General features: G+C 45.5%; 1 protein-coding gene across 1 annotated transcript in view; it reads left to right on the top strand.

Moving 5' to 3' along the window:
• SNX5 (sorting nexin 5) overlaps positions 1 to 15,698 on the top strand; it is a 351,728-nt gene that overhangs the window by 131,527 nt on the left and 204,503 nt on the right. The window contains exon 4 of the mRNA XM_078648946.1: positions 5,645 to 5,755. Coding sequence (XP_078505072.1) covers positions 5,645 to 5,755 — 111 coding nt within the window. The remainder of the gene's footprint in view (positions 1 to 5,644; positions 5,756 to 15,698) is intronic.

Raw genomic sequence — 15,698 nt, 5'->3', positions numbered from 1 at the left:
CTGAGAAAAGAAGAGCGGGACAGGGAGAGAGAGGGCTGACACTGCGCACCCAGGCCTCTCTGCTCACCCAGCTCTCACTGCTCACCCTCTGCCACCGGTGTGTCTCCAACCACGTGCCGGTATGTAGTGCAGTTCACCAGGTCCCTCATCTGAAACAGATCCCTCATCTGAAACAGTCCAGAATACTGAATGGCAAAGTACATACCATCATCGCCTGTCCGCCCTTGCGCACCAAGGCCGCTGCACCCCAGCCCCTACCGCCGCCCAGCGGTGTAAGCCCGCCCCTGTGCACCCAGGCAGCTGCCCCCAGCCCCTCCCGCCACCCAGCAGTGCATGCCCGCACCTGCGCACCCAGGCCTCACTGCTCACCTTCCACCACCGGAGTGTCGCAAAGAGGGCCCACCAAGTGCTGGGGCAGGCCCCAAGCTCTGGGCTCGCGAACATGGCACCCTCCATATCCTGCAGCCCCGCTCTGTGGGCCACCAGGTCTCACATTTGATTCTGGGTCTTGATTTCGCTATGGCAGAAGACCTATCAGTGCACACTGCAGCATCACAGGCTGCACACCCGCTCAGCACTTAAGGTGCCACTAACTCTGTGACCCGCGAGTCAACGCCACGTGGCGGTAGGCACGCACTGAACACTGACTCAGGCCTACACTGCGGTCTAGCAGGGCTCACAACGATCGTCACCAGCCGGACCGCCAGGACGGGGCATCATCGCAGGCTGTACACCTGCCCAGCACTTAAGGTGCCCCTACCTCAGTGCACCGAAAGTCACTGTCCGTAGCGGTGGTGCCTGTGCCGGCCGCAGTGTATCCGGTGCCACCAAGTCTGTGCCCCAAAAGTCATTGACCCTCTGAGTATCGTGGTGCGTATGACCGCATGTCACCTCCGGCCCTGGGGATTGTGATGTTGCAGGGCCCTATTCCCTCATGCCTACATTAACACCACATGGATGCAGCCAGATAGAGAGTAGAAATGGCGTCGAGCACGTGTGCAAGGCCCTTTTTATTGGCAGGGTCACATGTCCTGTGACGTGTGTGCTGGATGGGTGTGGTGTGGGAGTAAACCAGCCACGAGGGAGTGGCTGTGGCATGCTAACAACTAGACCTGTGATCTGCAGATCACTACAGGGAAGACCTGGCACCTGTAACTTTGTCCCCCCCCCCCTCCCTCCCTTTGAGCGTAAGCGAAGTGGGCTGGCCTAGCGTATGCCAGTCCAGCGTAAGGGTTTGAACAATGATTACGGGGCTCTGGGCGTGGATCCGTACTGCGCTGGACAAGGAATTAACTAATGCATGTGTCCCTGTTGTTGTGCCGGTGTCACCCGGACCGTATTCGGCAATGTGTCACCCTGTGACCCAAGTCCAACATGGACGTAAGGGGGAATCAGGGAGCCTACATTCAGCCATACTTCCACACTTGAAAGATCATAGATATGACACATCTGTGTGATTATGAATGTTTAATGCACATTCAGTGGAGTGTTGCAGCTGGAGCAGTACACAGCCATGCTAAGCCCACTTTACAATGTTGGCCCGTGGAGGGCCAGACAGAGTCCTTCAGGGAATGACAAGTCCAAAGGAAGAGAGTTCAGTCCGCAGTCTGATTGCTGTGTCATTGGCGATCCATCAGAATATGGCACCAATGTTGAGGTTCAGGGTGAGCGTCGCAGAGTGGATCGGGGGACAGTGGAAGGTGATGATGCAGAGTGCAGAACCAAGCAGAACCGGCCCTATGGCAGAGATGCATGCTACTGCGTCCTTGCCACGATGCCAGATTCATCCGCATCTCCGTCCTCTGCTGTTTCATGTGCCTCACATGTGGATGATGGTGTTCTGTCTTCAGCACTGTGTGGTAGTGATCCCTCCGGGGCCGGAGGTGGTATGTTGACCGCACTGTGTGGCACTGACACTTCAGGGGGCAGAGATGTGGATGTAGTGGTAGCAGCAGCATGCATCAGCGCCAGACCTTGTAGCAGCAATGCCATGAGGGTGGTCCTGAGGTCCTCGAGAAACCCAGCTACCTCTCGCTGGTGTGCAGTCATGGCAACCGCTCTTTCCGCCTGCATCCGCTCAATGGTCTCCATTGACCTCCGCATGTGTTCCAACACCCGTGTGACATCGCTAGTGCCACTCTGACTGGACAGTTGTTCTAGTCTCTGAGTCGGGGCTCTAGCGATGTCAGCCATGGTTCGTTGGAGAGCATGGAGCGGACTGTGGGTGTCCGTTGGGGACCGTGAGTGGTCCCTGATGGGACTGAGACACCCACGTATGGCATCTAGTTTGTCTGCCATGCGGTCGAAGCCCACCTGCACCTGTTGAGCTAGATTCTCCTGGCACCCCAACACACGGCGTTGTAAGGCCATGTGTTCTTCGTGGGGGTCCTGGAAGGCAGCAGTGGTGGTAGGTGCTGGCTGCTGTGTGGTCTGTGCAGGGGGTGGGGTCTCCTTGTAGTTGCTGGGCTTCCCAGCTCCTGGAAGTGGGCTGCGTAGGCTCTCCACAAGCTGTTGGAGGGTGTCTGAGTCGAAGCTGTGGTGGTCCTCTTCGTCATCCGAGAGGAGAGGGTCGAGCTACTCTGGAGGAGGTGTTGATTCTCCCTCTGCAATGTGCCGGGGAGATGCAGTTTAACAATGTGTCCACATGTATGTTGTTGCATTTCACGTTTTCATGACTGTACATTGTGGCTGTTTGGGAGGAGCTGCCTATTTGATGGGGGACAGTGGACATTTTGACAACAGACGTGTGTGTGTTTGTACTTGTACATTATCAACTCACATTTCCCTGCAATGCCAAATGTGATTGGCCAGTGTTTACACCCAGCGGCACCAGTTGTGTCCTGTTTTCTGTTGTAGGTGTTTTGCGGTTTGTACCACATTGTTGCCAGTGTTGGTGTGCTCTGCATGTTGTGTGTGTGCTGCATTTTGGGGGAGTCGCCCCTGCAGCTCTGATTTTGCTGCCCCTTATCCCTTTCATGCGCTGTGCCTTTGGCTTCTGTGCTTGTACAGTGCTGAGATGTTTCATACTTGAGTAAATTGGTCTTTTGGTGGGAGTTGGGGGTCTGGGGCATGGTTTGTCTGCAAATGTGCTATATTTAATTGGGCATGTGTGCCATTGTGCCCATCTCCCCCACCCCCCCATCCCCCCCAGACCCTGGTTGTTACTCACCCTGGTGTTGTTGTGTCCAGTCATGTTGAGCAGATGTCCGGTCCCCCAACTCCTGCCACCGTCTCCCCACGATGACTGTGGACACCATTTCCTCCATCTCGTCCAGGTCCTCCTGTGGCGCAGGACTCCCACCTCCAGTCGGCATTGCTGCCTTCGGGTTGTTGGCGAGTTTCAGCTTGGTTTTGCGCTTGACATCATTTCAGCGCCTCTTGACCTCTTCCATTGTCCTCTTCAGCACTCCGACTGCATTCAACTTGTCCACAATGGGCTGCCATAGTCCATTTTTTGTTGCAAATGACACAGTGGAGGTGACAAACAGTTGTTGATAGTGTTCTACCACCTCCGTTATCGGGATCCTGTTTTCCTGCGGACTGAACCGCTTCTTCCTACTCTTCTGCTTTGCTGTTGTTTGGCGTTTGTCTGTTTTTTTCTTCTTTTATGGTGATTTTTCCCGCCTGACGTGTGTGAATTGCAGGCCTGTCGCTAGTTTTCGCTGATTTTTTTTGTGTCACTATTGGCCTCATTGCAACTTTTTTTGTGTTCGTGTTTAACATTTTTGCAGCGTTGCATTGACTTTATCGTGGACATTTGACACATTGTCGTGGGCCTATTGCATTGTACCTCCGTGTTGTCAATACTTAGTTAACACAGCATTATTTTCCCGCGATGGACTGCAATATGAAGAGTTGCGTTAAGCTAATTTTGCAGTAATTATCACACGTTCTTGAGAATATCCCCCTTAATTTCTTATGAAATCTGAAATTGCAGCACACAATAGTATGGGCTTTATGTTCTACTGCACATCTTCTTTTGATCAAATAAAGACCAAACGTCAGAATCTTTACTTTGTCAGCGTCTTGGATCCAAGTGTTTTACTAATGGAAAAGGCAGTTTTGGATTAAAATTACATTTAAAGCACAGTTCTTTAATGAAACATGCTTCGTCTTTCCATTTTCTATCACACAGATATTCTCAAGGGCTGACTGCGTAAATGAAGTTGACTTAAAATAAATACCATTTCTAGGTTTTTCCTTCAGATCTTTTTGGCCTAGTTCTACTGTGCTAGATGGCTCAAATTCAAATCCCTGCGTACGGACAGAAATTACAGCTTCATTAAAAAATTATGAAAATTCATTTAGTGATTCATAGCTGGTCGCAAATAGACCTACCTCATGCATATTCGTGAGGTAGGTCGGATTTTGCGGCCCACTACGATTCGTTGCCATCACAGGGATGGTGGGCTGCTGGTGTCCCCATAACACCAGGTTGGTCATTGCTTTTAAATATAGCAATATTTTTTAAATTATTTTTATTATTATTATTATTATAAAAAAGTAGCCTGTTTTCCTTAAAGGAAAACGGGAAGTGTTTAAATAAAAAACAATGGAACTTTGAAGTGAAGTGGACCACTGCCTGCTCTTAAATATTTTGACAACCATTCTCAAAGCGCAAGGGGTCTCTAGGGAACCCCTTTACTATTTGCAAATTGGTTACCACCATTTTTCAAATAACGGTAAATTTCAAATGTTGTAGCAACTGCATTTCGGTCACAAAACATTTGTAAATGCCAATTCAATTCGGTCTTAGGAAGGGACGCCCTCCACTCTTCCACGTACCGAATATTATAGTTTGGTGATGTACATCATAAATACAATTTTTGTGGTCGCAAATGGCCCGATTCTGCAAACCGCCCATTTGGGACTGTAAAAATGCTTCGTACATCTAGCCGGAAAACTGTTAACATGCATCGACCATTTGTCCTATTTAGTGGTCCCAAAACATCAGGTGGCAGAAGTGCGTATGCAGAATCTGTTTGAGAGGCGGTGGCCTGACTACATTGGGAGTGAGGGACCTCAAGCTTGTATCATCTGCGCATGGTTTTATTGTAAAAGTTTTAAATAACTTTTTACTAGTTGCACCAAAAGGTGACATCAGTTTCTGCCAGTAAGTGGAAAACGTCTGTTGACCTGGAGTATTTGGGCCAACATAAAGGAAACCTTTTTATTTGTTCGACTATTTTCACCTGAAAAGCAAAACTTGTGAAAAATAAACGGATGTATTCCATATTACACCTCCTAACATCAGAAGCCTGCAAAGGTGGACTTGTATATTTTGGAATCTAAACTACTCGCCATGTACACTTTCCGGTGGTTGAAATTGATATCCGACAGGTGTTTTACTACTCACAAGCGAGAAAAGATCGCTTTGGAAGGCTGAGAACCTCTGATTCAAGATCCCTCATAACCTAGCTTAGCCGTAAGCTTCTCTTACACTAAATGAAAACCTTTCTTGTGGACTGTATGTGTCATTAGACGGAGTAGCACCTGGTAGCCCACTGAGTCAAGTAAAAGAACAACCTGATTTTCTGGGAATCACTGACATAAGATACACTTCATTAATCAGCCGAACATCTTTATTGTGCCAGAGATTGGAAATAAGGTATCTGTCACCGTGTTCATTTTTTTTTGTTTGTAGACCACGCTACCAGCTTTTCAAAGCCCAGAGTTTTCTGTGTTGAGGCAGCATGAAGATTTTATCTGGTTGCACGAAACGCTCATCGAGAGTGAAGACTATGCAGGAATAATGGTAGGTTTTTGTACCCACAAAGTATACTTGTCTCATAAACATAGATTATTTATTCCAGCAGTGTATGAACTTGTAAGGTTGTCATCCGAAAAGGTTTCTAGAAAATATAAAATGAAATAATTTTCTTTTTAGCGAACCACACAAAAAATAATGAAAGATCATGGGCCCTAGAGAAGCAGCCTTTGTTTAACCCCCGCATAATGTGTTTTGTATGCTTTGTTGCAACATGCATTTTTAATGTGTGTTTTTGTTGTTGTTTTGTTTTTATGTAATATCTGAAAATTGAACTGCACCCCCTGTGTACTGATTACAAATTGTGTCTATCGGGGCCAACTGTAAATAGATACAAAGTTAACTTGAAACATTCTGATTAATAAAATTCTACAGCTCCCAGCCCTGTCCACTTTAGTTTATCTTTATCATTATTTATTTTTATTCTTGATATATATATATATATATATATATATTTTTTTTAAACCTTTATTGTAGCATTCAATATAAATACAAGCATGGTCCTACAACCGCAGGGGCCAGCCGCTAAACAAAATTAAGACCCCCTATATCACAGTACGACACAGCTCATCAGCCGACAACCCTGAGGTCCGGCAGCGATTCAGGATATAGCTTGTATTAGAATGCACAACTGAGTCTCAGGATGAGACAGAGGTTCCATTTTATATTATTTAAGAAAGGATCAGGTGCCATACAATCAAACAGAAGAATACGGGGGACAGGGCAAGAAACAGGATATGCACGTAAGAGCCGCTATAATGGAACATTGGCGCCAAAGCATATGGATCGATGCAAACGACCATACAATATACATTCAATGTTGAGCGCCAGTTCTCAGGGCCTGCCCACCCGGGAATCAGGATATCATAAAAGGCATAAGCACTAAATACAAGTACACGATAAGAATCCGAATGATTCACAAGCTGTACTGATCCTTTAAGCAAGAGAAAGGGAAGGAAGAAAAAGGCCATAGAAATAAAAAAAGGCAAAATAAAAAACCCTTTCCAACCCCCCACCCTGCACCCCTGCAAATGGCTACAGCCTAACCCCACTAGCAGCGTGCCTGTCGCCCCTAATAACTAAAACCCTAAAAGTAGGAAAAAGAGTGGAGGAGGGCTTATCCGTTTGGGTTCCCAGCCCCTTTAGTCCCCCCGCCAGAAACAGACACCCCCTATCACTAAAAGACCAACGTATGACAACACTTATAGAAAAAATTTGGGGGTACCGTAATACACCGCCCAGCCTGTTAGATCAAACAGTTGCAGGTCGAACAACCGTAAAAGCCACTCCAACCCGTCCCGACCTAGTTGATCTTAACCTTGGCCCTTCCGAATCAGCACACGAACCCCCCCCCCCCCCCCCGCCCCCCCACCCCCAGCGAGAACCAAAGGCACACAAAGGAGTAATAGAGGAAAAGGGAGTCTTCAAGAATCAATCTATGGCGACTCGTAGGCAGTGAGTCCACAAGAACTTCAGACGCAGAAGAACTCTCCGTCCTAGATGGACAGTCCCAACGTATCTTGCCCAGGAGTCGTAAAGTCACCAAGAAAGGAGAAGACGACCAAAAAATGAATGGAAAGTCAAGAACAAAAGTCTCCGGGAGGGGAATGCCTTTCGATACCTCCAAAGTCGATAGTGGTGGAAGGTTCGGCAATACACGGATGACCTCGGGAACACCTTCCTCCAGGGCACCATCCGATGGTATCAATACTTGCTTCCTCACGGGGTTCTCGCACGGAGTCAAAATGGCCGTGGTTTGAATGGCTGCAGATTGCTGTTCCAACAGTAAGGCTGGGTCCGGTTCCACCAGGAGCATCTCAGATAGGCGCGTGTCCAATTTGCACAATAAGACATCCACATGTGAATGAAACGCCCTAATTTCTGCCAATATTGACCTCAGCGACGGCTCAAGCACCGTGCGATCCATAATCTCACACCCGACACCAATCACAATCACCTCCCCGGGTGAATCTGGCATCCTCAGGGGGGACAAACAGGATCACGAACGTGCAGATGCGGAGGGTGACCAGTCTTTATTTGCAGCCACGGTCAACCCGGTTAAGGCCGCAGGCCGGAGACCCCGACCCACCGAACCCCGGCGGGCCCAAGACCGGGTCCGTGGGACGGGGACCCCCACCCGCAGCCAACAGCAAGCAGAGTCAGTTGACTGTCTAATTCATTACCAATGAATGAGCGAAAATAGCTCATAAAGCACATTGTACACCATGGGCTATTCTGGGGATTAGGAGTATGACTGGGAACAACGACAAACAATACTGAGAGGACTGAGGAAACAAGTTTTAGCCTTTCTGGAACTTAAAAAGATTAGAGATTGATCAAGCAATGGAGATTGGGAAGATTTGTGTTCTAGTTTTCAGCTGCCAAGAAGGAAAATGAGCTGCAATTAGTACTCAACTTCCTGATGCACGAGAGCAGAAGAGGTTTGGTTGTTGCAGAATGGAGATGCTTTGAAGGTGAATAGGACAAGGGTGCTGCTGGAGGTACATGGTTCCTTTTTTTTTTATTAGGAGAACAGTGGCAAATTACCTTGACTTTCAAGAGAGATTGTTTGGCAATACAACATCTGTGTAGAGACGCCATTTAAGGGATGATAGAGGTGCAGGCAGGAAGTCCAAGAACTGGACGACCTACTACATTTGAAATAATCTGGAGGTAGCGAATAAAGTTTGCTAGGGAGGTCGAAGTGAAGGGTTTGTTTTTACCACATTGGGATCCAAGCAAACCCCCTCAAATGGATTGCCTCGTACTTTACTGGCAGAACCCAAAGGATCAGTCTCCCACCATTCATCTCTGAGCCCAAGAAGATCATCTGCGGAGTCCCCCCAGGAAAGTCCCTCAGCCCGACCCTCTTCAGCACCTACATGACCCCTTAGCGGACACTGTCAGATCACATAGACTCAACATCCTCTCCTACACCAACGATGCACAGCTCATCCTCTCACTGCCCGAAGATCCCTCCACCACAAAAGCAAACTTCCATAGATGCATGATGAATGTTGTGGACGGGATAAAGGACAAGTGTCTCAACACAGAAAAGATGGATGTCCTCATCTTTTGTAACAACACCTCGCCATGGAACGACACGTGGTGGCCCTCAGAGCTCGGCGCCCCGGCCTGTCCCCCTCCCCCAACAGACCACACGGCAACCTCTGAATTATCCTGGATAACAAGCTATTCATAAAGAAACAAGTCAACACATTCTCATCCGCCTGCTTCCACACCCTTCGCATACTCCATAAGATCTTCAGGTGGCTCCTGGTAAACACCAGAAGATCCTTCATGCAGGCCCTCCTCACCAGCCGGCTATACTACAGAAACCCAATCTACATAGGAATCGTTGCACCCCTCCTCAAGCGACTCCAGACAATACAGAACTCAGCAGCAAAACTCATACTCTACCTCCGCAGAAGAATCCACATCACACCTCCTCTCAGAAAGCTACACTGGCTCCCGATTCGGTAGAGATGCCAGTTTAAGATGCTGACCCACGCCTACAAGACCCTGCACAACGAAGGACCAGCTTACATCAATAAACACCTGACCTTTCAACAACCAGCCAGACTCCGATCAGCTTCCCTCTCCCTCCCAGACACCCCACAGATCCGCCGAGCCAACAGCAGAGGAGGCTTGTTCTTGCACCTGGCAGCCTAGGCCTGGAATGGCCTCCCCCTGTACCTCAGGACTGCACTGTTGCTCTAGTAATTCAGCAGAGAACTAAAGACTTGGATGTTTGAATGATCAAAACTTCAAAGTAGCGAGCAACGCTCCAGTGCCTCAAAACCCTCGCTGGTGATTTACCACAGGTCTTTTAAATGTTTGATTGATTTAATTGATTATTTGTCTCACCAAGGTAAGATTAAGAAAAACATGCTTAGAAAGGGTACTAGGGATCTAACACTTTTCACAAGCATGGTGTTATCCGTGTTTTTAGTGACTGAACTTATTCTGCCCCCAAAATGTTCATAGCTGAAAGTCTTTTTCTCCGTATTTTCCATCAAGTATCACCTAGAGCGTTAACCTCTAGGATGCTGAGCCTTTTCCACTCCTAGTCCTTTTTTTTCTATGTGAGGTACTTTGCACTTAGGCCTTGATAACTTTTTTCCACATAAGACATCCACGCCAAATTCCAGTCCTTTATTCTGCAACATCCTGGGTTTGTTTATTCCCCTGGAGGGGACCAATAAAATAGCTAGCTTAGGTATAGCTAAATGATGAGGATTTTGGGGGAAAAATGGGGACAAAAGTGCTGCACCGGAAAGGGTCTTTTTTTTCTTTCTAAAAAATGGCATCAACAAAATATTTGATGTGCTTTCAGGAGCAAGCAGAACTGTATGGAAAAAAAAACCCAAAAAAACATTTTACCATAGTTTTGACATTTTTCTATGAGGTAGCCCATTTTTTTCCACTCATTTTTGTGCTTTCGACCTACTTCAGTTTTTGGTGGAAACTGTTGCGAAACCAAGGTGCCATGCTAGGCAGTTCTACATTTCTGAAAATAGACAAAATGAATTGTGAATTCAACAAGCGGTAATCTGTTCAGATTCTTCAAGGTTTTCCCAAAGAAACGAACTGTTGGAATAAACAAATATGAATAATTAGTAGGAAAAACAGCCATTTGTGACAATGTTCTCACATGCAACTTTTTGTCACATTGGCGGATTTGCAAAAGCAATACATCAGTAGACCTTTCTGGTCTCAGAGATATATGGGTTTTGTAGGTTTTCCAAGAACCTGAGATATCCAGAGCCAACAAATGAGTTCCACCTTACAATGTTTTTTCATAGTATACCAAGAATAGAGCAATTCATGTGGTAAAATATATAAAGAGTCAAAAATGGTTATGAAGTAAACAATGTATTTCTGAAATGTATACGAGATGCTTAGTTTAGGAGAAGTTATTTGTACATCTCTGAATTTGTGTGTACTCATACTAGCATGTGATTCAGTGGGCATTTTGCAAAATGCCTTCATTTTTAGACATTAGCTTACATCTGGAAGAAACGCATGCTAAAAAATCCTATTGGTAAGAACAAATGTCCAAGTATTCTGTGGTTCCACATGTCTCATGATTAAAAATGGCACCACACTTGTGTCTGGGACTAGCACCTGCGATACAATACATCCTAAAACGCGACCAGGAGGCATGATATTGTACCCAGCAAAATCCTTGCTTTTAAAAAAATATTGTATTTCTATTAACCACATACGTAAGTGCAAACTTTGAGCTCTAGCTTTGCCGCCACCTATGAAAACCCACCATACACAGACGTTTCTGAAAACTAGACATTCGGGATGTTCACGAATGTGTGACTTCTGTGGTTTGAATGAGCTGTTTTTACCCACAATCTCTTCCAAACCTTAAACTTTACCTAAAAAGGCACATATTTAGCTAATTTCTCTGAGGGAAAATTCTGTAATCTGCGAGTAGTGACACATTTCCTACCAACCAGCGTTCCCCGACCTCTCCTGACAAAGATCTAGGCTCTTATTGTTCTCTTGGGCCTAGCCTCCGTAGCTAGAAAGGGCATAAAACACAACATGGACGTGTCCCCTTTTCCACTAAAACCCACAGATTTTTTGCAATTTGTGTAGCTGCAGATTTTGGGCCCTAGGTCAGCAGGCATCTACGGAAACCTACCAAATCTGCAAATTTCTGAAAACTAGACACGCCGGGGAGTCCAGAATGGCTTGACTTGTATGGCTCTCTCTAGTTAATTTTAGCCAGGAGACCTAGCAAACCTTAAACTTCGCTAAAATCAAACATTTTCATCACATTTCTGTGACTGGAAGTTCTGGAATCTGAATGGAGCCACACATTCCCTACCATCCTGAATTACCTGAAGTGTCCCGATTTAAAAATGTTACCTCGCTTGGGTGGGTTGGCCAAGAGACCAGGACTCAAAAGACCCTAAAGCGATCCATGGAGAGATTAGCAATTGAGGCGGGGGAGGGGCTGCGGTATATGGGTCCGTGCTCCGCAGCCAGTCATTGAAACCTACCAACCAGACATATTTTTAAAAACTAGACATCCAGGCAATTCATATGGATCACAAGATATTCTCTTACCTACAACATTGTGAGATCCATGCAAGGTACAGCACCCTGGACTCCTTGCGTATCCAATTTTAAGAGATGATTGGAGTTGCTAGGTTTCCCTGAAAGGCCTCTGAGCACAAGCCCACATTCTGAAGCTTCTCCTATTGCCTGTAACTCCACTTTGTGTTTTAGGACAGTTTGTGCCACGGGTTCTAAGCCAAACCACACAAGGGAGTTAGAAGTTTTTTTTGTTTGTTTTGTTTTTAAGAACAATTGTGGAAACAGTGAATAGTAAGAATGTTGTAGATTGACTCTGATTCTGAAAGTGTTTCTCACAGAAATGTGACTAACTTGATTTCAGCTTCATAGAAATTTGAAAATTTGCTGGGCATTGTGGAAATGTGAATGGGGTCAATTCACATTAACCCCTCCTCTTTCCCCCCGCACCATTGGGTGTTCAGTTTTCAAAAATGTGAGAGCATGTAAATTTTCCTTCCGAGCCAATCCACAACTCAATCACAAAGTCACATTGTTGGTTTTGGCACTTCCAAAGTGCCCATATTAATAACTATGTCAGAATATTAAACCCATAACTAGTGTTAATGAGCCATAAAGCTACGTCAAGGCACCAACCACTTTATGGTCAATTTGCATGCATTTCAAGTCCACCATACAGTGCAATTCATACTGCCTACCACATACGCAACACTGACATCAACAAACTGCTGCCATTCAAGGGACCATCAAATTCATATGCCAACAGGACTGAAAACCTAATCATACTGCCACTGGACCACTCATCGGCTAATGTATTATAGAAACACACCCCTAGCAGACCAGTACACGCATCTCACCAGCTATCTCCACTGTAGTCCTAATACTGCAAGAGTGGGGTTTAAAGCCTCACAGTTGAAGCCTGATTAGGCTCAGGAAGACTTTTCTTTCATGCGCCTTCAGCGCACTCATTGCACTAAAAACAACTCCTTGCAGTGAGTGGAAGTAAGTTGGGTTTGTCTGGGGACTTATTTGTGGCTCATTCTTCAGACTGTGTGATCAATGTCTGAAAACTGAACTAAACATTCTGGAGAAGACTCCGCTAAATTACTTAATGAGCACTTCTAGAAAGACTGAGGGACCTTAGGGTTTGGCAGACAGGGTACGCAATCAAAATATGGAGCACTTCATGCCCATCGTTATGTGCAGTGTATTGACTGAGATGCAGCAGTTACACTGCAGGCGGAATATCCACCATGTTATGACAGAGGAATAAGGTTGCAAACAGGCCACAAATATGACATGTGACAGGTGGTGGGTACAGTGATCTGTATGTCACTCCTACCTTGTTCAACTGCCTTCTACTTACACAATAGCCTTATGAAAACAAACCTAGGCTAACCTTTGGCTACCTATTTGTCTCTCACCTGCAGTCCTAATAATCCCAGGGTACATTGATCATCTTTACTAACACTTCCCCATAGCATCCTACTTAGGCTCAGGAAAACTTGTCTTTCAGCACACTCACAGCTCTAAGTGTGTGGAAGTAAGTTGGGGGTATCAGGAACCATTGTGCCCCATTCCTCAGACCGTGTCAGCCAATCTACCTTTGAAAATGGGGGCTAAACATTATGGGGCCGGGTCTGCAAAATTTCCTTAAAGAGCACTTTTACTCTTATGAGGACTGAGGACCTTAAGGTTTGGTGGACAGGGTACTCAGGCATACCATGACACTTGTCCTGTTGACCGTTCGGTGCAGTGCACTAACTGAAATGCACTTTTAATACAGTGGACAGAGCTTCTGCCATGTTTTTGATGAGGGATGAAGATAGAATGGACGAATTTCTTAGGCTACGTGGCTAGTCAAGTAACAGTCCATGGAATGTTCTATATCCATGAACAGACATTTGGAGCAGTTATTAACTTCTAATCTATGTGCTCCGCTTTGGTCAGTTTCCCATGACTTCACTTTTGTAGGGTAGTAATTGTGGAATGGGCACTAAGACCGTAATATCTATGCTCCTGCCTCTTTCCTTGTTGAGCACAAACTCTACATCGGCGATATAAGCGACTCATTTGCTCTGTTGCTGGAATGTCATTGGCAAAGAGCAGAGCCTGCAGCCTTGCAACTTCCTCCTCATCAGACTAAGTAGAGGCTTCTACTTCTGTAGGAGTAAGGTTTTCAATAACCGACAAATGGAAATCAAGGAAGGGCATCAGTCTTCCTGTGGTGGTCAACATATGTTGACAACATACGCACTTCATGTTGCTAACTGATTCAGGTGAGTAGTCAACTTCTTCTATCATGTGCAAGTTTTATGACCCACATTATATGTTTGAAGAACTTGGTCCTTTTTATCCACTCCACCCATGTACTTGTAATCATCACCATCATACCTTTTATGTCTGCTAAAAGCCATAAAAAGTTACAATCACAAAAATATATTATTCATTATCAATTTCAATAAAAAAACATCATATAAACGTCCTATTTACATTCGGTTAAAATCAATAGTGGTTAAAATTGATGAGTGTTAAATAGAAACAGTACTACAAGTCCCAACTCTAAGAAGATTGTCCTAATGGACAGGTATTCTTCATGGGGATATAAGTTCATATGTAGTTAAAACAAGTTAATAAAAGGGCCATGTATAGAGCAATATCTCAAATACCAACAGTGGTAAAGAACAACATATAGGGTGATAGAACAGTGCATAAGTCTTCTGTGCCTTTTTACATCGAACTAGATATCCTAGAAAGCGAACTGTCTATTGGCTTCTTCCTCTGGTTCCTGGCACAGAGTAAGTAATGCAATATTGCCAATGCGTGTAATTCCCTAGTGTTGCTCTCAAGTAGTCTTAGTGCTTCCCTGCAGTGTCTTCCACCCATAGAGTTTAATGCCGCTATCAGCCATATCTTTCATGGATTTCTACATTGTGGGCAGAAGAACATGAAGTGTTCTAGAGTTTCCTCAATGGTAGGACGTTTTGGGCAGAACTTAGGATCTCAATCTGACTTGTGCCTTTTCATTGTGTAAGTTCTCAGGGGAGAATTCCACACCTGAATTGAACATATAAGCATTTAGAACAGGGTGGGTACATAGGTCCATGTAGGGCTCTAGGCCAGGAATACATTTATGGAGAAGGAACTGACCAGTTGTGGTATTTTCTTGGTATACTTTCCAGGTATGCAGTAAAATTTCCTCCTAGAACTGAGTTTTCACTCCAAAGGCGTAGCTTTTGGAGATCTGCTCTGGGGTGTGCCATAGTTTAGCCATGCCTATTCTATGGGATATGATTTTTATCGCCTTCAACCATGATGTACTTAGGTCCCTATCAATGAAAACTAGCTCTTTCACACAGTCCCTATAGGTTTAATAGTTCCCCGGTAGACCACAGTCTAATCCAAAATAGTAGGGGATTGAGCTGAGCCACTAGATGCATTGGGTTGAGGGCGAGATAGAGTCTTAATGGGGCAATAAGGGAACGTGAAGGGATATTAAAGAGGCTCCTTATGAACCTATTTTCAACTCTTGTCCACACCTCTGCATGGATATGGCCCCAAATCTCAGCTCCATAAGTCGCTGTTGCTCTGTGAGTGCCTCCCGAGGCAGCCCTGTATTTTCTCCCTATAGCGGAGGTTTTCAATTTGAGAATGGCTTTACTTTTCTTCAATTGGGGACCCCACGTCTGGTTGTCACTTATACTTACTCCCAGATAATCAAAGTATGGGACCTTTTCAAGGCGGACCCCTTCTATATACACATTTCCTCTATGGGTTCTCTGGGGATTAATAGTCATGATGTTTGACTTTGAGGAGTTTAGTTCATGTCCTCTTTCTTCGCAGAATGAAACTAAAGCGTTTAATTCCGCTTGCAGTC

Source organism: Lissotriton helveticus, chromosome 6, assembly GCF_964261635.1.
Source record: "Lissotriton helveticus chromosome 6, aLisHel1.1, whole genome shotgun sequence".
In the NCBI taxonomy this organism is placed as follows: domain Eukaryota; kingdom Metazoa; phylum Chordata; class Amphibia; order Caudata; family Salamandridae; genus Lissotriton; species Lissotriton helveticus.
This window is presented reverse-complemented; position numbering and strand designations above follow the sequence as displayed.